Here is a 26,778-nt window from a genome sequence, read left to right as displayed (position 1 = left end):
TTTTGTTTAATATCAAAGAGTATGTTATGAAATGATATTCATTATAACTAGGAGCTTCCCTAAAACTTTTCAAATAAATTTATTTTCTAAATTTAAAGGTTAGAAAGCCTATATTGAGGCCCTCTTTAGTTTTAACTTCAATTAAATCTCCAAGTCTGAAAGTCACAGCTCTGCATGACTCAATAAGCAGGTTTAATTATCTATAGGGAGGTGCCCTGTTGCTTGGATGAGGTCAGAAAAGGACCAAGAAGGGAAGGGGGAGGGTGGGTCCTGAAGGGTGAGGATGAGCTATGTACCCTCATCACCCCCACCCCCAACTCTGGGATCACCGTGGATATTTCAAGAGACCGCCTCTACAAATTCATGAGTCTAATTGCCAAACTATTAAATTTGGGCAGTTCACTCTGTGACTTTGACCCTGGAAACTGACCAATGATAACACAAAAGCATAGCACAAAAGCACTGGTAGAGATGATGCTATGTAGATGAAAAGTGATGTAAGAACTTGTTAACTTCTGGCTTCTCTCCCAAGCGTGTGAAGGGGGAGCAAGGGGAAAGGAGACAGAAACCTCAGGGTGGGGTGTTTCACCGCATCCCTCAACACTCCTCTCAATCAAGAAACTGTGCTTCACTCTCCCTTTATCTTCTCCTCTTCCATTCTGCACCCACAAGTGCACATGCACTCATACCTCAACTTTCTTCTTCTTACTCCAGGAGATTCAGAGACTGGCCAAAGGGTCCTCTTTGGTGACAGCTGAAATTGAGAGTATTGGGCAGTAGGTCCATCTTATAACCTACCCAAACAATTTGTGGGCCAAACTGTAGGGGGGTCTAACGTTGGAAACCTCAATTAATATTTCTTCTTGAAAGTAATTAATTTTAGGTTACAGAAAGAGTCAGTAGTTACACTCAATTACTTTGGGAAAGCAATATTATTTCTCTCAATGAGAGCAAAAACTAAGCCAACAAAACACACAATCCAAAGGAAGGCAGATTTCTAAGTGAGATGTAACCAAAGACAGCAAAGCTCATCTTAAAATTCTAAGAATCTGTCACAATCTGTCTCTCAAGGTTCAGCTGAGTTCAGTGGTATTCCCTAGGTCATGTGGCTATTTCTTCTCAGTCTAATCAATTCTTTGAGGAATTTTGGATGCAAAACTACTTCACAGATTTTTTTTTATGGAAAATGAACTGATGGAAACCATGTTTTCCAATTGAGAGATTTAAATACTCCGTGAGTGCTCTGGCTTTACAATCCCACAAGTAAAATGCTCTCAGCAAAGTAGCTGCCTTTGGCATTCAACTTTTCTCAGTCATTTTTCTTTTGTATGTACATACACATACACACACACATGCATGCACACACACACTCACACACATAGTACCACTGTGATAACTGTCTTCTGTAATTGGGGACCTGGCATAAGACATCCTCTGACAGAAGTTAGTGTGGTGTGTGCCACTTGGACCCTCAGCAGCTACTGCTGGCATGGAGAGCCCTGCTCAGGCGGGGTGTGGGTGTCAGGAACACTGACCTGCACCGGCTCAGGTGGAAGCTGGACCACGTGTTGCATGCGTTCGCTGTGGTGGTGCCTCGACTCCTCCTCATAGATCACGTCCCTCTCATGCTGGGGAAGGTTCAGGAAGCGACGGATGGTACAGAGGTTTTCCCAGAGGGTGCGGTTTTCTGGGCTTGGGTTCTCCTTCCAGCGGAGCAGTTCACACAGCCAGCCCTGGAGAGAGAGGAGGTCGCTTGCATTAACCTGCAGAGTGCAGAGGAGCTGAGGGGGCCTTGACTGCAGTCTGGTGCCATCCCAGTAGATCATCATTTTGTCAAAATTGTTCCCGCCAACCAGGGGAGATACTGAAACAGTATGACTCTAAAAACCAACCCCTGACCACATAGGTGGTTAGACCAATGCCCAAGAATCTTTCCTCTTGTTAAATATTGTATCGCCCTGACTACAGAATAGATTCTCAATTGAAGTTTCTCCATAAAAGATAAGCAAAATTACAGTTACCCGATTCTCAAAAAAAGTAATTTGTGTCGGTCAGCTACAATTTTTAAAAATTACCCAACTGGGCAGCACTTCATGCTAAGAAAAGAGTGAAGATAAACAGATATGCATTACAGGACAGCAAATTCTAAAAAATAAAAATTGTTTAGTGTAAACAACGCTGAATTCTCTAGGGAGGAAATATTCTTACAATTATCAGTAACTCCACAAAATAGAAGCAATAACCTTGGCTAGAATGAAAAGAAATGTATATGTGCTTAATCTCTGAATACCTCGGGCTCTAGGCCCTCTTAACCATCACCTTCCCGCCACAGCCACACCTGCAGGAAGGTAGGCAGTTGGTCGGGTCACACCTGCAAATGTCTGCTTCCAAACTCTGGCATCCGGATGTTCTCTCTCTCGCAACTGCACGAGAAAGAAAATGTAATGCAAATAATGATGGATTATATGAAAATAATACAGAGGATGCTGTCAACATCGCTCACTGACTCATGTCAAAATATTTTACCCAGTAGCTTTCTAACCCATCATTTCCAAGCTATGTCGCTAATTTTAAAACAAGAACTGTCCCCACATCACGCCTTTTGCAAAAGAGTAAAAAATTTTTCTTAAAAGGTGCATAAACAGAAATGACTTTGTGAAAAATAATTCCCAAACCTCAACAAATTCTGTATCATCATTTGTAAGCCAATGAAAGTTCCTGACACGCATTATAAAAACCCCATATAATATCATAAGCCATTGTTTGTCTAACTCTCCACTGTGTCTTCTGCCTTTACCCAAAAAAAAGGCAAGATTTGATTATCTCCGCTGCATCAGCCAAGACAGCAACACCAGCTGTTCTCATTGTGCAGCCTCTTCCTCGCGGCCTCCATGTTAATAACCTGATCATTCCATTTTCTCCTTCAACTGCCGGCTGCAGCACTGCGAAGAGACAAAAACCCAGGCCCATCTGCAGCAGCTGTAGGCACTGAACTGTGAAGCCACCGGGGATTTATAAACTAATCTGTAACACAACACTGCCTTGTTTTTACAAGTGAGAGGCCACATTTGCGCAGACCTGATCTTTTCCTGCAATAAACTGGAAGCTTGGGAGAGTTAGAAGGTTAGGAAGAATGAAAACAAGGTATCTAATCATTTGCTTGGAAGTGTTTTCCAAGTATTTTCATAGATTTTTTTTTCAACTCAACTGAAAGGCAGGTGATGGTTGATTTTCAAGGTGCAATGTATATGAAAAATGAAGACAAATTTTTTTATCCCTACCAGAAAATAAACTATATTTTAAAAAATTCTCCTAGTCCCCAAGTGTTTCCTCAAGGATTTCTTTGCATAAAGTAAAAGAATTCTTGAAATGGAAAATAAACCATCTGTGGAAAAATAAGCTCCTACCTCTCTATCTTTTCACAAATCTGAATAAGTCTCCAACTGAATTCTTTCAAATGTTTCAAACAGGTATGTTTAACATCTCCCAGGGGAGGCAAGAGCATGGAGACCAATCATTTAATGGAAAATAGAAACAAAAACCTGCATCTGTTAAAAGATGAAGATCTGAGATACCCAGACCTTAAGGAAGACAGCACCTGCTGTTCCACTTAAGGACTGAACTGCATTGTGGGAAGCTGCAGCTAGAAAGGAGACAGGTGACAGCTGAGTGGTATCTCCACTTATGACACTGGGAATGTCTCGCACAACATTCACTGCCGCATTTGATTTATATGCGCTGTTATAATCTGCAGTCATTACAATCACTTAGAACAACACTACAGGACCCGTTATGGACTGTGTGCTGTCTGCCATCAGTCTTTAAGAAGTGTAGTGCTCAATTTGCCCATTGACATGCAAGGTCTTGACCTTGAAGCTATTAGGGAGCAGATTAGACACAAGTGTGATCATGTGTGCAGACATAAGCAAACTAAATTAATTTCTGGCACAGGGAGGTAGCCAACAAGACCCTGTTCTTAGGGCACCAGAGGACTTCCTCAAATCCCTGATGGAGCTGAGCTAATAGCATGTTTAAGGGAACCCAGTTTTAGAGATGAAGCACATTCATGGTATTTAGAGGGTTATTAATCTAGTTTCCCCACAAAGTGTTTGCTTGGCTGATCAGATTAAGGGATGGAGCCTTCAACAGTGCACCCCCACCACAGCAGGCCCCAAGAAATCTGTGATACTTCACAGCCCTGGACATATTGCACCATGTGTACCCAGCTGCCTCAATAATTAGCTTATGAATGTATCAGCTGGTTCTGTGATTTTTATAAATAATAACTAACCTACAGAGCAGAAAGACTGTCAAGAGCCTTATAGTAGCACAAAATTGGAAGGTGATCCTAACTCTACCTTGCTCTTCTCCTAAAGGCTGTTATTCCCTACTATGGGCATTCCTGTGATGCCATTTATAGGTATTTATTTTGTATCTGAACTGGCAAAGTATTTTTGTGTCAGCTTTCTTCATGGCAGCCATGACTTGCCTTCCCCTTGCCCTGGTTCGCTTGCTCATTCCACGTATTTGCATGCCTATCTTCAGGAAATCTATTCTTCCACCTCACTTCCCATCTCACGCACCATCATTTTATTCATATCATCTTTTCACCAGCGCATTTGGGATGCTTATCTCTGTTTTCTCAATAGGGTCTCTTATTAGGTTTGCTGGCTAATGAATGTGTGAGAAAGTACCACACGGTTGCATGAACACACACGTATGTAATTGTGAGTGAACCCATCACAGAAGAGATAAAGGGTCCCCACATTGGGATTTTTTTCATTTATATAATTTTTGCATGCCATCCAAGAAAGTTTTGCAATATCAGGCAAAAAAAAAAAGTGTAAATGTCAAATAAAACAGTGACAGATGACAGTATTCTCTATTGAATAGCACTGTTTCTGTCGTGCATGTTCAATGGGAACTCATGAATTATTAATAAACAAATCTCCTTTTTCTGTTAAAAATCTCAAGTAGGTTTTTTTGTTGTTTTCTCTGTGTTATATGGAGCATTCCATGAGATTATTTTCATTTCAGAAATGCTGATACAGAAGTTTACCTGGTTTCCAGCCTTGGCCAGCTCTGTGAGTGGGCACTATGAACTGTGGAGTATATACTACCCTGGGATTTCTCTCTTAGACTGGTTTTAAGTTTTGAGCAAAGGTTGACTGGATAGTCATAAAGTCCATTTCACTTTCACAGTCTGGTAAAACCAGGACTAAGTGAATTACAAGTGTTTGAGCATAGCTAGGAAGTATAAAGAGTATCAAACCTGGATCTCTGAGATCTAAGTTCCTGGTCTGTCATTAAATAACTGGGTGACCTTTGGGCAAATAATTATCCTGTTCAAGCTCCTGGGTGCTTAGCTGTAAAAGGATGGGTTGTGTTAACAAAAGATGGTCTATAAGTTCCTTTTTGGTTCTACATTCCATAATATGTTACTTTGTTATCTGTCAGAAATAGCAGATAGTGATAAACCATCAGGGTTAAAGGTACAAAGAAAAAATAACCTTGACAAAGTGGTCAAGGTCAGCATAACTAGTGATGATATACTGACACCATGAATGTGCTGACAAAATGTACTGCAAAGGATACAACATCATATCTGAGGTAGCCTTGCCCAAAATGCATAACCTCAGTTGAAACATGAGAAACTATTAAACAAATCCAAACTGAGAAGTGTTCCAACAAAATAGCCAAAAATGGCAAGGTCATAAAAGAAAAGGAAAGACTTAAGAACTGTCACAGAAATGCAGAAGATTAAGGAGAAATAATAGCAACTGAATGCAATGCGGTTGCTGGATAGGATCCTGGCACAGAACATGGACATTAGCAGAAAAACTGGTGAAATTAGAATAAGACTTTTGTTTAGTTAACAGTATTGAAATAATGTCAATTTCCTGTTTTTTTCTTTTTTTTTATAATTGCACCATCATCAATAATTCCACTATTGTGATAAAAGGTGTCAACATTAGGGGAAGATAGGCGAAGGATATACAATACAGTGCAATGACCCCTTCCATACTAGTTTAGCAAAATTTTGTGAATCTAAAATTAGTTCAAAATAAAAAGCTTTTATTTAGATACAGGAAATATCTGGAACTTATAAAGAAAAATATACATGGAGTCAAAGTGTAATGATACTAAGAGGTTCATAATTAAAACTTTATTTTACCTTCAAAATCTGAATCCAGAGAAGGAATGTATCAATAAGATCAAAGACTGCTTCCTTGCAATCAATGGTTAAAAAGTTCCTAAGCATTTGGTGCATAAGCAAATAATATTTATTCACATCTCATTTTAGCCATCTCTTCAGCCTCTTAAACAAATATATTTCCCTCAGTATAAAAAAACAATTCTGATTGCCTTTCCAACTACGCAGATGAGATGACACTCCTACCAGTCAAGATATAGTTTGTTTACAATCCACGTGTTCCTGGAAAGTTGCATATCAATCTATATTTACAAAGCAAATCACATTATAAATATATTAGACATTCTAACTATTTGAAGAAATGTGCCATTAATTCTTTCTGGGAGATGAACAATAACTACATAGTTTATCTTTTATTAAGTTGAGAGATTCATTAATGAGTTGCATAAAGGAGAGAACCTCTAGTTCACAATTCAAGAGCATTACTAGAGGCAACAAGAAAAACCACAATTTGCCCCTATTTTTCTTTCATGACCTCGTCTCCCACCAATTCCCCTACTGACCTTGTGCTCCAGCCACTGTGAATTACTCATAGGTACATTCTCACCTTCATGCTTCTGCCATGTTACTCTTAGATGGAATGTCTCATACTCAAACTTCTTTTCCCCATGAGAAGCTGCTCAGCTGATGTGGTTTCATTTGTTGCTCACTCTGCTATGACCCTAAAGCATTTTGTTTATACCTTTTCACAACTTGATAATTATTATTGTTCGGGGTGGGCATATCTGGATTCCTATCAGAACAGTTAGCTTCTCGATGGGAGTGGAGGGCAAGGGTTGGTTTCTTACTCATTTTAGCATTTTCAGAGCAGAGCATGGTTTCTTGCACATAGTAACTTCTCAATAAGTAGTCATTAGATTAAACCAAAATTATCAGAGCACATAGAAATTGGCCTAGAGGAATGTTTTACAGACTCAAATTCAGAGAGTCATTGTTAGAGAGAAGCACTAATTTTAGAAAGCAACCTTGTCAATGTTCTAAGGTTTGTTTCCCCATCTCTAATGCATGAATATGATAGGGAAAATGGTTCATTATATAAATTGCAAACAGTAATACTAGTCTCTCAGGAAATTGATTATGTTGACAATTTTCTATTGAGCACGTATCTCCTGCATGCCATGAAATGGCTAGTACATTACATATATTATTTAATTGTCATTGTTACTTTTTACTTAAAATGTTAATTGAGATTGTCAACAAGAAAGTGAGTAATTCTGACTATGAAGCAGTTCAGGAAAAAGTGTCATCATTGAGAATATGACATACAAGGTGAATCTTGAAGGATAAAGATAGATTTCACCAGGTGGGGAAGAAGACTGAAAGTCTAGAAATGAAGGTAGGGCTCAGGTTATAAAGAGTGGCATGCAAAAAACTGATATGACGAAGAATTAACTTGTCTTTCTTTTCCTCTTTTCCCCCCACTTTCTTCTTTTTTAAGAAGAAGTTCTTGGGGGAAAGACTATGATAAAATCAAGAACATGACTTATCCTAGCCTAGATATCTTTTTTCATAGTCAACTTGTATTCCTTGGTATTAACTGGGACCCACAATGGCCTGATACTGGCAAAGTGCACACTTCATAACCTCCACCCTCTAGGAGTGTTCATTCTAAAAAGACATGACATATATCATGAAGAACCACACTACATCAATAATTTAAATAATCTGTTCTCATCATTTTAACCATTTTCTTTTCTCTCTGGGTGTATATATATATGTGTGTGCTGCTATTGTTGCTGTTGTTTATATTAGAGTTTTTAAAGTTCTCTTCAACTGAAAATGAACGAGATATGGCAATATCTATTTCACTTATAAAATATTTTAGAAGATTAAAATATATCAAGTTGACAATAAATGAGTGGCATATCCTCCAAACCACATACTGAAGGCTGAAATGTTCAAATGACCAGGGAGGCCTTTCACAAAACAATTATATGGCCCGTGTTTGTGCTTGGAGCCTATCAGATATGAGTTTGAATCTTAGCTGTAAACCTTATGTGTAAGTGATAAGAAGGGGAGGGGCACGCCGCACATAAAGAGTGGGGTTCCTGTCCATGGTACTGAAATGCCACTGCGGACAAAGTGGCATGCTTTCTCTTCCCCAGGACACTTGGTTTTGACTTCAAATTCTCTCAGCCCCTAAGTTTTTTCCTTAAAAAACATTGGTCTATGTTTATGACCAACTTCCCAGTTTTTACAATGAGAACTTGCTCAGCCCTAAACAAGATCATAGCCTGCTCTGATCTCCCACAAGTTAATAACTTTGTCCCTGTTGAATAAAGCTGTATATGCTCCTTGAAGGCAGGGCCTCTTCACAGTGATTATTCCCCTTGATGTGCCTAACACAAAGCTAATGAGTTAATTCACCTACTAATTAGTAAGTAGCCCCCACTCCCTTTGCCCCTCTAGGAACTCTAATGAATGAATAACTCAGCAAGTGAACAGTTCTTCAGGAGAATGACTCATAGCTTCTTGCAGCAGAAATGCAAAAGGCCATTTACTCACCCACATCTTCAATACAGAAAATGTCAGCATATGTAACCAAAGGGAAATGTTTTCTGAGTATCTCAAAAGGAAATTCATATTATTAACCACAGACAGTTCGCTTTCAAAATGAAAGCACATAAAGTCCCCAAACAAACTTTTGTAACTGTGAAAGGATTTCTCTTCAGATGGTTGAGACTCTTCTGAAGTGTGAAATGAGCCAGATAATATTCAGCTCTTGTTTCTTCGTCACCGAATTCTCTTTTCATGAATCCAATAAGTGTCTATTAAAATAAATAACCCCCTAATGACTCAAGATAACCTAATCAAGAAAACTGAAATGGATAAGAGGCTAACTAAAAGGAAGCCTTGTCAAGGGCTTCAGTGAATCCCTGACGAGGAGGTCATCTAAACCTGAAAAAAGATTTGTGCTGGCTGTTTGGTTACAGTTCAAGGTTAATTATTTTATACTTTAAATGTGGTAAGTAAAAATGATCTGCTTCTTTTTTACTTTTTAAAACTGTATACTAAATTCTAAACTGTATTTTCATGGGGACCAATTTTTAGCTATCTCTGGGTTATCTGACATTTCTATGGATGTGTCTGTAAAGATTGAGTCTGTAATTGAGAGTAATGAAAATTTTTATATCAGAACAGCCCTTTAAACCTCTTATAGACTGGGCTCAAGTCAAGAGGGGATTACACAAAATTTTGTTACCCTCCTTAGCATAGATACATGGAATATACATAGCTATTTAATAGTATAGAGATTTGGTATGCCTTTACATGTATAAATATGTACAAACATATATACATGGGTACATGCACCTGAAAAAGCCAATTCATGTGAAGAATAAATCTAGAATCTTGTACTTCTTCACTTAAACAGTAGAAAGACGGCAACAACAAAATGAACTAGGCTAAAATGTTGAACAGAAAACAATCAAAATGCTTCTAGGGCCTCCCTTCAGGTCCAAATGCCAGCATATCTGTCACATATCACTGTACATTGCAAAATTCCTCAAGAAGTTATCATAAGGAGGGGGGTGTGGTGGGGGATAGTGGTTGGGGGAACCAGACAGAGCAGAAAACCAGGAGTAAGACTTTTTTGAAAAACCAGGGTGAGACTAGAATGAGGTGAGCGAGTGACTAGGGCATGAAATGTAAATAGTATGGCCTGACAAGTGTGTGCCTTCTTACATCTTGCATCCTAGGAAGCTAGCTTGCCTTACCCTAGTCTTGATCCTGTGAAAAAAAAATTAAATAGTCTCAACAGTAAAGTGGCAGCAACCATTCATAGATACCAACATTCTCCCACTGTAAGAACCACAGTTTAACTCAATGTCCTCTTCCCCAAAGGGCTGGGGAGAAATCAAAGAGGAGGCTTTAATATGGCAACCTAATTTGCCTCAAAGTCACATGCAAGATTCCAAAGTTGTCAAGTCATGAACAGGCAAAATAATAAACTCAGAGGTTTCTGCAGAGAATAAAATGAGTTCAAAACAAGTTCAAAACTTTAGTGATGAGTTAAAAGTATCTGACATTTTAAGAACTGCATATGAAGTCTGATTACATATGCAGTTCATTATCATCATTTTTATTGTTTGTCTAATTAAGGACTCCTATAAAGGCTAATGTTAAGGCATGAAACATTAAAATAATTAATTGTGAGGGTGGTAAAAGAACCCAATTCTTGATTGTGAGGTTGATATTAAAACTGCGATCTTACAGGAATGTCTGAGGAGATTCCTTCACTAGAATCTGATCTCTTGAGATTATACCAAGAGAAAAAGGAGGGAAGGGGAGGCTGAAGGTCTCAACTTGATGCTCACACATTACTCCATTCACATCCACTTGGTTTGGCATTTGGGAATCTTGAGAAATTCCTTCACTAGGCATAATATTTTTCAAGTAATTTCAGTGTACATATATTAAAGTTTTTTGAATTTGAATTTGGAACACCACCCCTAAATTTTAGTATACTTGCTCTAGTTGACAAGAGCAGAAAGTAGTCCATGACAGGATCTCAGAATGATTGGGTTCTGAAGAAATCTACCTGGCAGCTACTCAGGAAAGACGGCATACCTCATTTTAGCTGCCTTACATGCTGAATATGAATGGCAAAAGCAAAATCATTAGGAGTGAGACAGACTACCAACTCATTTTACACAGGGTATCCTATGGCCTATAGTTTCTGTTATTCTTTATACCAGAGAGATCAGGGTAACCACATGTCTATTTCCAGTGCCCTAAGTTATCCCAGCCCTAATAAAGCCATCCTCAAAATGGAAACTTAATAATATAAGATCAACATTAAAATACTTTTTGTGCAAAATGGCAAAACTTTCATCTTAGTGCAACATTTTTTAAAGGCCAAGAAGCTAATGAGACAAGATAATATTTTATATTTTGTAAATTTACTATCCTACATAAAAAGGTTATCTTTAAAAATTATAGTTTTAACTTGTCTTATAATTATGTGTTGCATGGTTATAATCACAATTAGGATATAAACATGCACATATAATCCCATGCAAACATACACACATTGAAAGGAAAAGTTCTAAAATGTTAATAGTAACTACATTTGGGTCATAAAATCATGGGTGATCCACGTTTTTACTTTCATATTCTTCGTCATTTTCTGAATTTTTTAAAATGAGGCTGTTAAATAACTTATGTAATCACAAAATACAAATTATTTCTTTAAAAAATATATAAATATGTGCCTAAGACATTTTTAAGAAAAGATGAAAAAACAATTAATTTATCTTTCTTTCCTTTTTTTTTGTTTTATATAAAAATAATCTGCCACAGAGACCTACATGTTTTAAGTTATTTAGCCTGTCAAGCAAATTAGACCATCTATCAGGAGAGATTTTAAGAAAAAAAAAAAATGTTCATAAAATCTGAGCTTGTAAACTACATCTAAAACATAAGTACACTCTCACTTAGGAACACAATTTGTTAAGTAGTTGAGAACTTGAAACACATTTTTTTTTTTGGTAGAAACACAGTGATAAGGCATAAAGGTCAGTACACAAAATCCACTTAATCCTAATGTACATGAAGCATAGAAACCCAATTACCATGTAGGTCATAGTTTCTATGGGGAAAATGATTTTAAAATTGTGTATTAAAAGCCAGAAATCCATCTCTTCTAGCTACAATAGGATCACAATTGTGCCTCCCATTCTAAAGTGTACAGTAGGAGGAAGAACTCTCTCATCCCTGATTTTAGTGGCAGCTCCTGCAGCTAGTGGGCCTTCATACATAGCATGAAGGATTGGCAGAGGTCTTTAAACGTTCGTAAAGATGAGGATATCTTACTAATATCATCTCACCAGAGACACCCTTGGTCCCTGTTCATTCCAAGATCACCCTTTTTCTTTTATCCCAGCAGCCTTTGGGGCTGGCCCTTTCATTATCACCATCTGGGGTTTACAACCAGGCTGTCTCTTTCCCCTTGTCTGTATGGAACAGAACAGAGTATGTCAGTTTCTCTCCACCTTCCTGATACGAAAAACAAGTCTACAGCCCTTCTGAAGTTTGTTTTTATCTTTTTAATGGAGGAAAGGGGAAATAAGGATTAGAAATGAACCCCTTTTCATTTCTCTCCCTAGTCTATTTTTACCCGAACCTAGTAGGAAAAAACAATCACATATGTAGTGTTGGGTCTTTGGATATACAAATAATAATAATAAATAATAAAGATTCACTAGCCTCTTAAAAAAGAAAAACAAAAGAAAACTTCAGATGATCCTTAGCATTCTATACGTTAACCTACTGTAGCCTATAAAAGAGAGAAGACAGAAGGATATGTGAAGGAAAAAAAAAAAAACAGTTTCTGGGAAATGGGGTAATTGATGTCAAGGGAGAGAAATGTGGCTGATGATGCTGTCAAAGTCCACAACCATCCCTGGAGAACCGCAGAGGATGTGCCCACAGGTTACGATGTTTCCTCATCTCTAGATTTCTACTTCCCAGATCACAGGTGATCAGGTAAAACTGGGAAGAAAGGGGGAAAGTGGCCCTAAAAAATCTGCAGAACGACAGGAAGATTAGCAGAGCTTTTGAGGAACAAAACGTTCCTGTGGCCACTCAGACTGAATGTGGGGTGTTCACTCCCTGGTGGCCCTTTGTATGTGAGGGTCAGACTGGAGTTATACAGAAAACACTCCATATGCCTTTACATATGGCTTCTACTAAGAACCCCTAACTCCTAATTCACAGAGAACTATCACTGTCATTCCATTCCATGATCTGAGTATTCTGCAGACAGAAAAGGAAGGTAATCCTTAGAATTCACACACAGAAAATTATTTTAAATCACTAAACTGGTCCTAAATAGAAAACGAGGAAAAGTGCAAGGTAAAATGTGCATAAACATGTCTTTCCCTCTGGTCTTACTCTTCTTTGACTTTTTTCCCATGAAGAAAGGGGCAAGGGCCTGATAGAAGACATCTAATTGGAAGTGGATGATGGAGTGGCCTGGCCATCACCAAGGGACTAAAGCTGAGCTGCAGGAAGTGGTCTGGGACCCTACAAATGCATCCTCATGTCACCCATGCACTAGGGAAACATATACACACACTTCCCAGTAATGGATTTTCACAATGAACTAGTTTGCCACCTTTTCAACTCCTTTTCTGAACCCCTTTCCTTGCATTGTGCCTTGACCCTAAACACTTACAGCCCTCAAGGACCCTCTTGGCCCACCATGCCTACTCTCTCTAAAACTTTCCTCCCTCTTTTCTTTTTCTGATTCAAGGCTTCCCTAACACACAGGGCAGTGTTAGATATTATTCTTAACAGCTGATTATAGCAATTAACACCAAGGAGTGAGTAAGGCTTAATGGAGGGATCATTTCTATTTTTAAAGAAATTTCAGATGGAAGGAGAAGGCTGCTATGCATATTTGAACTGGGCCTTCAGGGATTCAAGGCAACTCCAGTTCACAAGAGTACCTAATTTCACCTTGGTTTCCCTAATTTCACCTTCAGGAGAAGGGAAAGCCCTTGCTATGCATCTGCCTCTTCAGTCACTGCAAGAACTTAAGATCCCTCCAAAGAAAAATAAAAGAAGGAGGGAAGAAAATGCAAGAGAAAAACCTTTGTTCTTCTCCGTCCTTATAATACAATGGAGTGGGTGTGGCCACTCCCCATTGCAGCTTGGAGAAAGGTTAAGCCTTATGATTAGTCATCTATGACTAAGATATTTATATAAATTCATAAGGTGTGTATATATGACTAAGATATATATATCCATAAGATGTATCTATGCGTGTGTGTATATGTATAGACATATATGTAGACATATATATAGACATGTACACACACATACATACACCTTATGGATAGGCACCAAATATATGTGCAATGTACCAAATCATGCAATTGATTTCACTTTTATCAAGTGAATACTGATACTTATAAAATGGAGTGAATATCATTTGTTAAATTGCCTTTGAAACTACCAGTTAACTTCATTTTGTTTGGCAGCATCATTTTTATAAAAAAAATACTGCCTGAATTGCCTATCTAGTCAGCTATTTACAATAAGCTTCCCTACTCATAAATGAAAATGAGATCGTTGTTTCAGTGAAAAAAGAACAACCTCAAAGCCTCTTATCCTCACTTAAGCTCAATCTTACCTTCAGCATATTAATTCACAGAACTATGTTCTCCTCCATATTCTACGAAATCAGGGCTACTGATTTCTTCAGGAGACATAAAAAATTTGGAGAGCTAAGCTTCTGCCAATTGGCAAAAACAGCTTTCAATCAGCTACCTGAATTATTTTGGGAGGCTGGAGGCATCACTATTTCCAAAAGTCATAGTGCTAGTCAACAGGAAGATTATAGGAATTTTGAATCAAGTTCTCAGACTGTGGTCTTCAGTTTTTCTCAAAATCTGCTTATAAAAAAAGGACTGTGTGAAACTTTGATATTTACATCAAGTCACAACTAAGGGGCAGGTTTGCAAAATCAATTGTGCAGTTTTTATACTCACTGCACATTTACCACATATGTCCTTTATTACACAGTGGAAAACCATTAAATGCACAGTAGTTTTGCCAAGTGGCATTATGCATTTAACAGCTTTATTCATTTAACAGCTCCAACTCTCATTATATTTTGCCATGTGGTACATGGGATTTTATGCATTTAACAGTTTAAGAGGCTCTATGGTATTTTCTTTTCATGTACTTCATACTATGGTTGGACATCATGTCTTAGCAAACTGTATTTCGCCGATTTCATTGATGAGAGAAAGTCAGAGTAATCTGGAAAAATTACTACACTGAAATTGAAAAGGGAAACAAACATTCTAATCCCTTTCCAAGTTCCTTGATGTTCTACTCCTCTCCTTTTATCAACATCTGAAAATAACCTACATCAGGTTAAAACTGCAGGTAAAAAAGGCTAACCTCATGCTCTATAATTAATCTAAGTATAACATTTAACTATAGTTTGAATTTTTTTCAGTTTTAAAAACTTAATTTTTATTGAAAACCTTCTTGCTTAATAGAAGTACAAGAGTCACTTCCTTTCTTTATAGCACACAACAGATTTGTTAGGGAGATGATCAACCATTTTACTATTTACATATGTAGGGATGAAAACATTTGTCATATAAGGACATAGAGGAAATCAAGCTCAGAATCAAAGGACTCTCAAAATTATGCTTCAATTAACTTTTGTTTCCTCCACTCTGCATTAGCTGTTCACCCTAGGTATAAATAAGTAAGCACATACCTCAAACTAATCTAGGATTCTAGGTTTGGGCAGACGGTCCCTTTAAATGAAGAACTGAAGCAGACAGTAGATCCCATCAACTGTTGCTGCTTTCAGAAATAAAAAACCTAAGCATCTGTCTGCTCTTTTCCCCAGAGCATTACATTCTCCACAAACCCAGCACTCTGAAAAATTTTACTGGATAAGCTTCTATGTTTTTCTGTTAAAAGATTTTAGCACTTACTCTGCACTCCCCCATGTGTGTTTTCTCCTGGAAAAACAACTGTATTCTGTACATAAAAGAAACACCTGACATCAAAAGGTGTCTCTGGGGCTGGGGAAAAGTGGTTATTATAACAGAGTCAGCCATTCCCCTGCTGGGAACAGGAGAGGTGATGAGACTTGGCTAAAACTTGGTCTCAGAAAGGTGCTGTCATATACATTCTAAGTTTTGTTCAAATATATTTTTATATATTTAATATATTGATATATGTATCAAATATATATATATATATATATATATATATATATATATATATATATATATATTTAAAGGGAGAGAAAAACAGGGTACACTGCAGTGTTTAGAATAAGGAGAGAAATTATTCCAGGCTAATTTTTTTTTAATCTTTAAAAGAAAAAAGTTGGGGTTTTGGCCTCATCTCTATTTTGAACTCCAACGGGAATAAAAGCAAACTGGAGAGCAAAAGGCAGAACATGACAAGGTCCTTGGGGATTATTATTGTTATTATTATTTTAGGAACAGATGTAATTTTATTGGTGGGAGGAGGAGAAGGGTCTAATTCCAGCCCTCGATTTTGCTCTTTTAAAAACCACTCACCTGACTTTTATTTGCAGCCACTTTGGCAAACAGGGCTTGAGACACCTTGGCCCTTTTCATCTCCTGTTGGATCTCGTCATAAATGGCAGCTGTGATGTTGACGTTGGCGCCGTCCACCTTAATAGGGAGGTCTGTTGTCGGTGTCGAGGTTTTGGCCTACCAAGAGACCATGAAAATAATAATTTAAAAAGTGCTGCATTCAGCCCAGCCATCTGTGCAGAAATTATCAAAGGATTTCAGTCAGCTGATGCCAAACTGCATTAGCTACAGAGGGACACTTCCTGTCCATTATTCTAATCAGGTTAATTGTGATTGGAAATAATTGCAGTGCATTCCTATAGGACATGCAGAATCCTGTCAACCCTATTCTCTCACAGTATCCCAGATGATGGTTCACAGGTAGGATGACTCTCCTAGACACCAAACTATAAGCAATCATCTAACTACAAAACAAACATGCAGAACACACACGCAGCTACCTTATTCTTTCTAAAAATGGCAAACCTTGGAAGAAGAGCCAATTCTTCCAGAAAAAATGAGTAAATGGGTAGAGGTCTCTAAATAATAAATTATTACTCAATTTAATGCACTCCTGAGTCTCTCTCATTCTTTATTAAAGCTTTATGTATGTCATTCGAGTATGTATGGTTTCCCATCATTATCATCATTATGCTACCCAGACATTCACCTAATTTCACCTAGGAAATCAGTGGAAATGAAACAAAATTTCATTTCATAAAACTAGGCTTCAGAATGCCTTTGATGTGCCGTTTTCATTTTCTTAAACTCATATTGTGGTTTTATGTATTCTGCCGTGCTCATTTTAATTGAATGATTTCCCATCAGCTTCAGAGACAAATGAAGGACAATATAGAAAGTGTCTGTACTTCTTGGGGTTAGGATAATCCTAAAATGTTTAAGTCTACTTAATTCAAAAGATGGTGATAACATTTACTTGGTGTGAGCCCTAGAATGCTTTGCTGGTGTCTATTAAGAGAGGGCTGAGACATTTTCTTAGAACCTCTGCAGCAAGACTTTAGGAAAAGACATCCTTGATCCTTGTGCACTACCAGCTGAAGCGGCCAAACCTGGGTTTTTTTCTTTGTCCCCATTCACCCTAGAATCCCAGACCAACAGAGTTATCCCCAAATCACAGGTTTCCCTGTGCAGATGCCCTGAGCTATTCTCCACTGGATCCAGCAGGATGCAGGTCCAGAGAAAGGTGTAACAGGCAGTTTGGACCTGTGATCAATGGTGTCTGGAGGCAGAACTTAAGGCCCTATATTTCCATAAAGGCTTTGCTTCCTACAAGTGCTCAGTGACTTCTGCCATTTTCCTTCTACCTCCTTCTCTCATACTATTTTTTAATTACCGCAAAGCAAGAATCAGTATAACGTACGGTGTGTTTTTAAGGGCCAGGTACTCCAGAAAGCATTTAACTTCTGCTATCACATTTAATTCCTTTAAGATTACAATGAAATAGACATTATTATTTTCATTTTACAGAGGAAGAAACTGAAACAAAAGAAGATCTTAACCTAGGACACCCAGCAGCCCATGAAGGAACCATGATCTGAACACAAGTCTTCCAGGCTTGAAAGCATGGGCTCAGGACACTGCACTACATACTGCCTCTAAAACCTCCAATGTATGCCAGGTGCTGCTACAAGAGTTCTCTGGCTAGGCTGGGACTTTCCCATTAAAATTCAATTCTCTGTAATTTTTTAAAAGAAACTCTTTTTTCTGCTCAAAATTTCTAGTTAACCCACAGGGCTTTCCCTGTTAACAGAACACTTTATTTAGCATAACATGTCTGTCTTTCTCAGTTCAGTTTTCTTAATTTGCTACACTGAGGATCTCATCCTACCTGACAGGTCAAATCTTCTTTAGAACCATGAGGGCTAAGATGAAACCCCTCAAGGAACTACAAATATGGTTGAGAGCCCAGCTTTTGGAATCAGAGAAACTACAGTTCAAATTCTACCTCTTCCACTCAACCATGTGACCTTACACAAGTTACTGAATCCATCTAAACCTCAGTTCCCTCATCTGTAAAATGGGCACAATACCACAAAATAGTGACAATTGAATTCACGCAAAACATTCACAATACCTAATACACAGTAAGCATTTTAACAAATGATCATTCTTATCTTAGTATTGTTTTGTTATTATTAAGTACACCGAGGAATGCTGGCCAACTGAAGAAATAAAAAGAGACTGGAGGTGTAACTTCAAATCTGAAATTTCTTCAATTTATTTTTCAGCTACTAACAAAGTACAGATGGGGTCTGGAAAATAATCTCCCTGTATCAATGTAAAGCTGCCTGTGTACACTAAATTGCTGACTCCAACTAAAAGGCTGAGTCAGTTAGTACTCCTCTAATATTTGTTCTCACAATGAAATCGGTACTGTACTATGATCTTTACTGTTGAGATATGTCTGTAAAGAATTTTAAGTCGGTAATCACAAAATGTCTTAAAAGAATTTAGTAAATTCTCCTTTCTCAATCTTTACCCAAGAGAAAAAGAAGACAATTCTAGAGAATGTACAAATGCAATGCCATGACTGCATTCTCAAAAACATGTTGAAATATTTATTTTCAAAAATCTCAAAACTGTAAAATTAAATAAGCAATTTCCCTGCTATACCTATCCCTAAAGGGCACCTTTAACTATGAATTTTCTAGATGGGATTCTGCTCAAAGTAAGCAAAATACTGACCCTAACTGTGTGGCCTTGTAAGTCGGTCTGGCACTGAAAGCTATCAGGTCTTTGAAAAGGTGCCTACGATATATAATCTTGTTAGGAAAATAGTACAAAAGAGCTGACAACAAACACACAGACCTGTGTTATTTTCCAACAAGTAGAAGTAACTTTCTAAGAAGAGCTGCCTTGTCAAGTGGCCATGAAGTATGGTTGGACTCTTCTATAACGGTTTAATAGGCTTCAAAAGTGGCAAAAATATTGATGAATTTAGCAGAAGTAAATATTAGTGTACATTAACAACTTGCCCAACTTACTAACTCAATATGTAATCCCCAGATTTTTAAAAAAATAAATAAAAATGCTTGGTTACACTCATCCAAAGTAAGCAGTCAAGAGACTTATTTTTGGTTTAAACAGTAACTAAACCTCATAATTCACTAAAGACTGAAGTGTAAGTGACACAATTTGGCAGTACATGATAGAAAGTAATCTTCAATTAAAAGTTTATTGCAGAGTACAAAAATATAAAGAGTTAAAATGTGTGAAAAAATGGATATACTTGAAAAAGCTCAAATACTTCTACTAGAATACAATTCTGCTTCTATGTTTAATCAGTTCCTTAGAATTTATCAGAAAACACTCACAAAACCAAAGCTATAATATCTAATCGATTAAAATAATCTTTGGTTTTTGAATCACCCATTTCTCAGATTTATATAAATGTATATCCATTAGGCCAGGCACAGTGGTTCACACCTGTAATCTCAGCACTTTGTAAGGCCAAGGTGAGTGGATTACTGGAGGTCAGGAGTTCGAGACCAGCATGGCCAACATACTGAAACCCCATCTTTATTAAAAATACAAAAAATTAGCCTGGTGTGGTGGCACATGCCTGTAATCCCAGCTACTTAGGAGGCTGAGGCAGGAGAATCACTTGAACCTGAGAGGCAGAAGTTGCAGTGAGCCATGATAGCACCACTGCACTCCAGCCTGGGCAACAGAGCAAGACTCTTGCTCAAAAAGAAAAAAATGTACACCTATTAAATATTGGTTTTAAGAATTATCACTCAGAACCTGCAACCATTGTAGCAACAGTGAATGGGCTGGCTTTATCATAAGTCTATCGAGTAGTAAAAGTTTAGGGGAAATAGAGGGTAGGCCAGAAATGAGCGGGCTTGGATGTGAACTGGAAATGATCCCTGACTGCTGAGAACTTGACCCTTGAGTTAGGAGCTTTGAGGCACACATTACTAGATGTATATACACTTGCATGGGGTCTAAGAAAAGAATACTTTTCAAGTATGTGAAGAAGAAGAATGGAAATCACCAAATCCTGTGGGGAGATCATTATAGGAAAGAAAATAATTAAGGCCTACCTTTCCACCATCATTTTCTAGAGGATCATCAAGTGACATTTTAGTCATTCTTATCTAGCCACTGCATATGCATCCTTCCACTACAAGTGTTCCTCCATTTTGTCTTTTTCAGACTACATAAAACAGAGCTTAAACTACCCTCTGTCCCCTGCCCCCAGACACCCTTCAGCCCATCCAGCCAAACTAAATAAACATACAATTTAAGGGAAAGCAACGTGCTTGCTATGCAAACTCAGCTTCAACACAAATGCCTAACTCCTTTTTCAGCAACTGAGCAGCTATATATAAACATCCTAGAGCCTGCCCCTGTGCCCACTTCTGCCTACCCACCCCTCACATACCATGTATGGAAGAATGGGACTTTCTAAACAGATAGATATATAGTATGAGATCATATATGGTCAGAGGTTCATATCCTTTCACCAACATGTTCAGCGGATTAAGAAATCCTTGAATTGGCCTGGCGTGGTGGCTCATGCCTGTAACCTCAACACTTTGGGAGGCTGAAGCAGGCAGATCCCCTGAGGTCAGGAGTTAAAGAACAGCCTGGACAACATGGTAAAACCCCGTCTATACTAAAATAAAAAAATTAGCTGGGTGTGGTGGTGGACCCCTGTAATCCCAGCTACTTGGGAGGCTGAAGCAGAAGAATTGCTTGAACCCGGGAGGCGGAGGTTGCAGTGAGCTGAGATCGCACCACTGCTCTCCAGCCTGTGTGACAGAATAAGACTACTTCTCAGAAAAAAGAAAAGAAAAGAGAGGAGAGGAGAGAGAAGAGAGAAGAGAAGAGAAGAGGAGAGGAGAGGAGAGGAGAGGAGAGGAGAGGAGAGGAGAGGAGAGGAGGGGAGGGGAGGGGAGAGGAGAGGAGAGGAGAAGAGAAGAGAAGAGAAATCCTTGAATTATGTCTCTTAGTGTTCGAGGGAAAACACAGCAAGTAGTGAAGGCAAGATGTTTCCAAGTCAAAGAGTGAAAAATCTGGAGAGCAAGTTTCTCACCTGAGGGGTTCGGGAGGAGCTGGGACTGCTGGAGGCCGAGGAGACCATGCTCACATTGGGATTCATGCTCCGCTCCCTCTCGTCCTGGTAGATGCGATCTCGCTCCACTTCTGGCAGATTGAGGAAATTCTGCATGGCCCTCAGGTTTACTAGAAGAGACTGAGAGGCTGTCCGAGGGTCTTCTTCCTTACGCAGAATCTCAGACAACAATCCCTGATTAGATGGGGGGAAAAATAGACCAAGTCACATTTGCAGGTATATGTGTGTGGTTTCTGTCTTCTGCCCCTCTCTCCTTTTGTTTGGTTTAACCAGCTGGCTGTGATGTCAAGAACCTCACGCTAATTCCGTAGGGTTCTCTGGGATGAAGGGAATGTGCTTGCTTTCCGGGGGATATGCATTATTTTAGGACTGTTCTATTCTGATACTTTATCATCACTGTAATAATCATCGGTGTACAGACATGCCAGCTAGCAAGGTAGGCACTTGGGAAGAATTGTGAAACCGCAATTACCACCAGGTGCCTCCTACAAGTATTTCAGGAACTGTTAGAACTCTCTCTGCTTGAAACTGGGAACACTTGGCAGTCCTGCTTAGCTTTACAAATCTGCCAAGTTTGGTAAATTTAGTTTCGACATTTAAACAGCATGGGAGATTTACATCAATTTAAAAAAAAATTGGCTGAATTTCTGTATGACCGGCCACTGTTTTCAATATAGATATTTCTTATGGCAAAAAAAAAAAAAAAAAAGGACACAAAGCAAATAGCTAAATTGTATTAATCCTCTGATAATTTCCCAATTTAAACACACAATAGTTATCCTTACATATGTATGGAGGGCACCCAAATCTTTTATGAGATACCTTCACGGGGGAAGCCCTAATCTCACCAGTAAAGCAATGAAAATGAAGGCACCTCTGGTGAAGGGCTGAGCACAGCATAACAACATGGAATGCTATGATAGGCCCAGACACTTTCTGAATGTGTGACTCACCCAAAAGAAAAGCTTTACATAGGAAATTAGTGTTTTCATGTGCTCTGATGACAGAGAATTCACAAAGAAAAGAAAAGTGTTGCCAAGTCTACAGAATAGTACGGACTCCAGAAAAGGGCTGGAGATCTAAGGTGGGACACTGTAGTATTGGGGGTAGCTACAGATTCATTTCCATTCTGCACACTTGTTGGATTATCACACAGAGACATCACTTTATATTCCCAGCTAATACTGCTTCTCAGAGCAGTATAAGACAGGGTTTAGGATTATCCCTCTGGGAAGAGCTGAGATGTTAATCCCATATCTTAGAACAGATGGGGCAACTCAAATCATGAAAAGTCACTTCTTTAACTGTAGTCAAGTAGAACAGATGCCAAAGATGTTTCCACTCAGGTGAAAATTAATGCAAAGGAAACACTATCAGATTTCTAATATGTGGCTTAAATATGAAAAGGCAATGGATGTAAGAGGAATATGCTATCTCTGGTGGTCCAAAAATCTTCAGGGTAAGATAGGCAATGTTTTAAAATAAAGCAATGCATTATAACATAGTGAAGCAAATGCCACTTATGGGCAGTGCATCACATAGCACTCCAAGGAAGCAGTCACCACTCAGAACATCACATAGTCAATATTACTACAAAGAACCTTACAAGCACTATGTCATCTGTCAGTTCCACAATTTGGGTGTCATGTAACTTTGACTTAGAGAAATTCTAAGTCATACCTGGTACAAACGCTAGAGATCAGTGTATGGTGTGTGTGTCTGTCTGTGAGTGTGTATGCATGCATGCCCAAAGAAGGGGACAAGGTAGGATGTGTATGTAAAAACAACTGACTGGTACATGATTCTTGAAAACATCCACATCTCCTGTCATGTTTTTAGAAGAAATGAGTGAGACATTTATCTTCCAGAAAATGTGATATAATCTAGGTATTGACTCTGAAATTAAAAGTCAGTTCTGCCTAAAGTTACCCTACTTTCCACTTGCACTAAGCAACCTGAAATATTCATAATGAATTTGTTTTGAAGATACAAATCTTCAAATGAATATGCAGAGAAGCAAGGGCAAAGTGGATTTCAATTTTCAATACTAGTAAAAACCACTAAGATTGATATTTTCTGAGTCTTCTTTAATGATAAATTCTGCTTATAAAGGATGAGTTGGTCTTTTTCCTTCTCTCTCCCTCCTTCCTCTTTCTCTCTTTCATGATCATAAATAATTTTGGGATTTCAATAAATTTCAAATGACTAAAACTTGAAGGAGTTTTAGGGTCAACATAGATAAACTGTTTTAGTTATTATCATTATACTCAAGAGATCTCAAAGGCAAAGTTTATAAACTTACTCTTCTCCTGTGAAATTATTTTCACAAGTTGTGGAGTATATTACAACAAAGATTTTGAGTACAAAATAGTGATACAACAAAAATACTATTCTAATGGACCATGGCTCAAATTTATGTTTGTTCATTCTTAATAAAAAAACATTTAAAAACACAGTGTTTCAATTTGTTTCTTGTTTTTTTCATTTTAAAACTATATAGCTCCTTCTCCTATATTTTTTACACACTGGACAACCTTGCAGGGAAATTAATCCATTTCCAAAAAAAAATTAAGATGAAGTATCTTTGAGAATGACTGATCATCCATTTCTGAGGTGAATACAATATTTATATTTTTAAAGGCCTGTGGAATATACTGTTGCTTCTGTTTCACATGCTTAATTGAAGATAAAGCCTCAAACCAACAAGGTAGCCAGTGTCACCTCCATATCTTACCCCTAGAGAATCAGAACACTGTTCCAAATTATTTACTAAAACTCTCCTCTGTGTAGCTATGGTCCCAAAGCAGATTCTTTTCACCACAGACATTTTCAGTAACAAATGGCTCACTGGTAGGCACAAGAAGAGTTTTAGTTGTTTCACTGAGTGTTTTTCATTTGGGTTATTTACGTGCTTTTAACTGTTTAGACTGGGATGTTTAAAAATGTAGTCCAAATTCTGCAGCCTCATAAATGGAAAGTGAGTCTATTTCGTTAGTTGAAAATCATCAGAGGAGAAAAAGGTCAGAGGAAAATAGACAGCATAACTTTCATATACCACACATCACCCCATCTAATTATCAAGATAAGTAAATGTTTATCATATTGAAACTGTCTTGAATAGAACATAAATTAATAATTTATCTCACATAAATATTTCTAAAGCCCTTGCCACTATGTCATCTGGCATTTTAATTATCAACCAGCCAAGCTGGAGGTGTCAGTTGGACATTCCCATTATGTAGCCTGGGATATAGAAAATGTGGCACAGCACCTGGGCACTGAAAAAAAGATGTACTTTTATGAATAGAAAGGTCATGAATATTGAGAATGTGCAAATGGAGGGAAATTAATAAATTAACCAGGATATAGCTTATTAAACTTTCATATCAGTAATTATATTAAAATATATTGCAAGTATTGAGTAAAGTGATCATTAAGTATTTTCCTCATCATAGGCAACAGAAGCTTCTCCAGGGACACATTAAAACAATTCCCTCCACAGTGTGAGCTGAGATTATGTAAGACCGGGAAACATGTTGACTAAAAGGAGCAGAAGGAACATCTGCACGAGGTAGAGAGATACCCTCCAAAATAATTCTTGGGTTACAAGCCACTGGAAAAAGAAGGAAGTTAGGTAAAGAGAACCTCAAATTGGCCTTTTCTACAGCCTAATTAATATTTTGCAGGCTTCATATGATTTCCAGGACCACCAAAGAATACATGAGTTCGGCAAAATATTAATTAAAAGCAAAATAATTCAAAGTATGAAATGAGCAATAACTTACTATAATGTCATCTAGCTTGCTTATAATTTAGCCTGCTTGCTACTTCTACACACACAACAAAAAATGGGGCAAATTTTTTTTATGAAAAATTGATGTCCTTATTTTTTCTAGTATTTTAAAATAATATTTTTTTATAACATCTGTAAATGACCTTACAGATTCTGAGTCTGTACCTTCTGTGCCGATGAGCTTTTGATTTCCATACTTCCTTAACATTTTATATAGTTTGTCCCAAATTGTTAGTGTGTACGATACATGCTGATATTCAGAAAAGTCAGGGAAACGTTATCATGAATGGCTCTATAAAATTTACTTCCAAGTTTTTGCCCTAGCCTTTGACATCTTGTCTGGGACAGGTGAGAAATTATCTTTGATGAGCCTTTAACCCTGTAAGAGAGCAGTAACAGAACCCACACCTGGGCCAGGTTTTAGGGATGCTGAGCCTGAGCCCCTTAGAGAGTCCATGCCACTCCTGATAGCAACAGTTAAAGTCATTACTGACTAGATTTTAACAGATATCTGTTCTTCATGGCTCTCAGACCACAAGTAATTCTCTAGGATCAGGCTATATCTCTCATGGATTACCTCAGAAGCCTCTAAATCCAATATCTCCCATTGATTTTCTAGGGAACCCCCAAATTCAATATACCTAGTCTCAAAAATAACAGATCGGTCTATTAATTCATTTGTTATTTATGACTGAATACAAAGTTCTGAGAGGGATGAAGAGATTTAATAAGAGACAGATTCTGCTTCCTAGGAATTTACCCTACAATGGGAAGGAGAAGGTATTATAGCGGCACAATGTAAAAGATGCCACGCATCATCAATGTAAGCCAGAACTAGTGTCACTTTGGTTCAAAGGAGGGAGAAAGTATTGTCAACTGCAGGATCCACGGGAAAAATTTTGGAAGATGTAAGATTTAACTTAGCTGGAACTTTAAATATAGATAATACATGGATATAGACTTACGATGAAAATTGGGCAGCCTGTGAAACTGGGGAGTATTAGAACATTTGAAGAAAGAGAAAGCACATGCCTACTCCGGAATACCAAGACAAACCTCGGTTTCCCTAAAAGTTGTAAAATAAAGCACAAAAACTGATAAAGTGATAGAAGATATTTTGAAGCAAAAATAGTAAGTCCATATTAATATGATTCTGAACTACTGGAGTAGTTAACCAGCAAACCAGCAAACATTACCGCCCAAAATGAAGTGATATTAGATAATCTGTTCAGCCTTTTTGTCACCTGCAACAAATTAGGCTTTCAATATGCAAAACATCTTCCTTCCAGAAAAACAAATGATCACGATTCCATTTAATTGTAATTTAATGAGGCATAATTTATTTTTTAAAGTGATATACACCAGGTGTGTACTGAGGAAACTGGCCCAGCCAAACCCTAGTACTTCCCTTTGGAAAAAGCCTAAAGCTAGCTAGAGACTGTTTTCCTCTCTGGAAATTTTGTTTCTGTTTGTGGCAGTTGAAATGAGAAGCAGAAAAGATAACTTGCAATGGTTCATCTATTTACTAAAACATGTAGCTTTTGAACTATCTCAATCCAAAAAATATTCATTTATCATAGAAAGCATAAAG

The 26,778-nt window shown here is 37.9% G+C and overlaps 1 protein-coding gene across 3 annotated transcripts in view; it reads right to left on the bottom strand.

The window, feature by feature from the left end:
- SATB2 (SATB homeobox 2) overlaps positions 1–26,778 on the bottom strand; it is a 191,832-nt gene that overhangs the window by 36,410 nt on the left and 128,644 nt on the right. For all 3 annotated transcript variants that reach the window (XM_021670695.2, XM_021670694.2, XM_021670696.2), the window contains 3 exons: positions 21,356–21,568; positions 16,276–16,431; positions 1,536–1,733 (listed from right to left, as the gene is read on the bottom strand). In XM_021670695.2, the coding sequence (XP_021526370.2) occupies positions 1,536–1,733; positions 16,276–16,431; positions 21,356–21,568 (567 nt within the window). The remainder of the gene's footprint in view (positions 1–1,535; positions 1,734–16,275; positions 16,432–21,355; positions 21,569–26,778) is intronic.

Source organism: Aotus nancymaae, unplaced genomic scaffold, assembly GCF_030222135.1.
Source record: "Aotus nancymaae isolate 86718 unplaced genomic scaffold, 86718_ANA_hifiasm-v0.15.2.pri h1tg000008l, whole genome shotgun sequence".
Lineage (NCBI taxonomy): Eukaryota > Metazoa > Chordata > Mammalia > Primates > Aotidae > Aotus > Aotus nancymaae.
The sequence above is the reverse complement of the archived record's forward strand: the minus strand, read 5'-3'. Positions and strand labels throughout refer to the sequence as shown.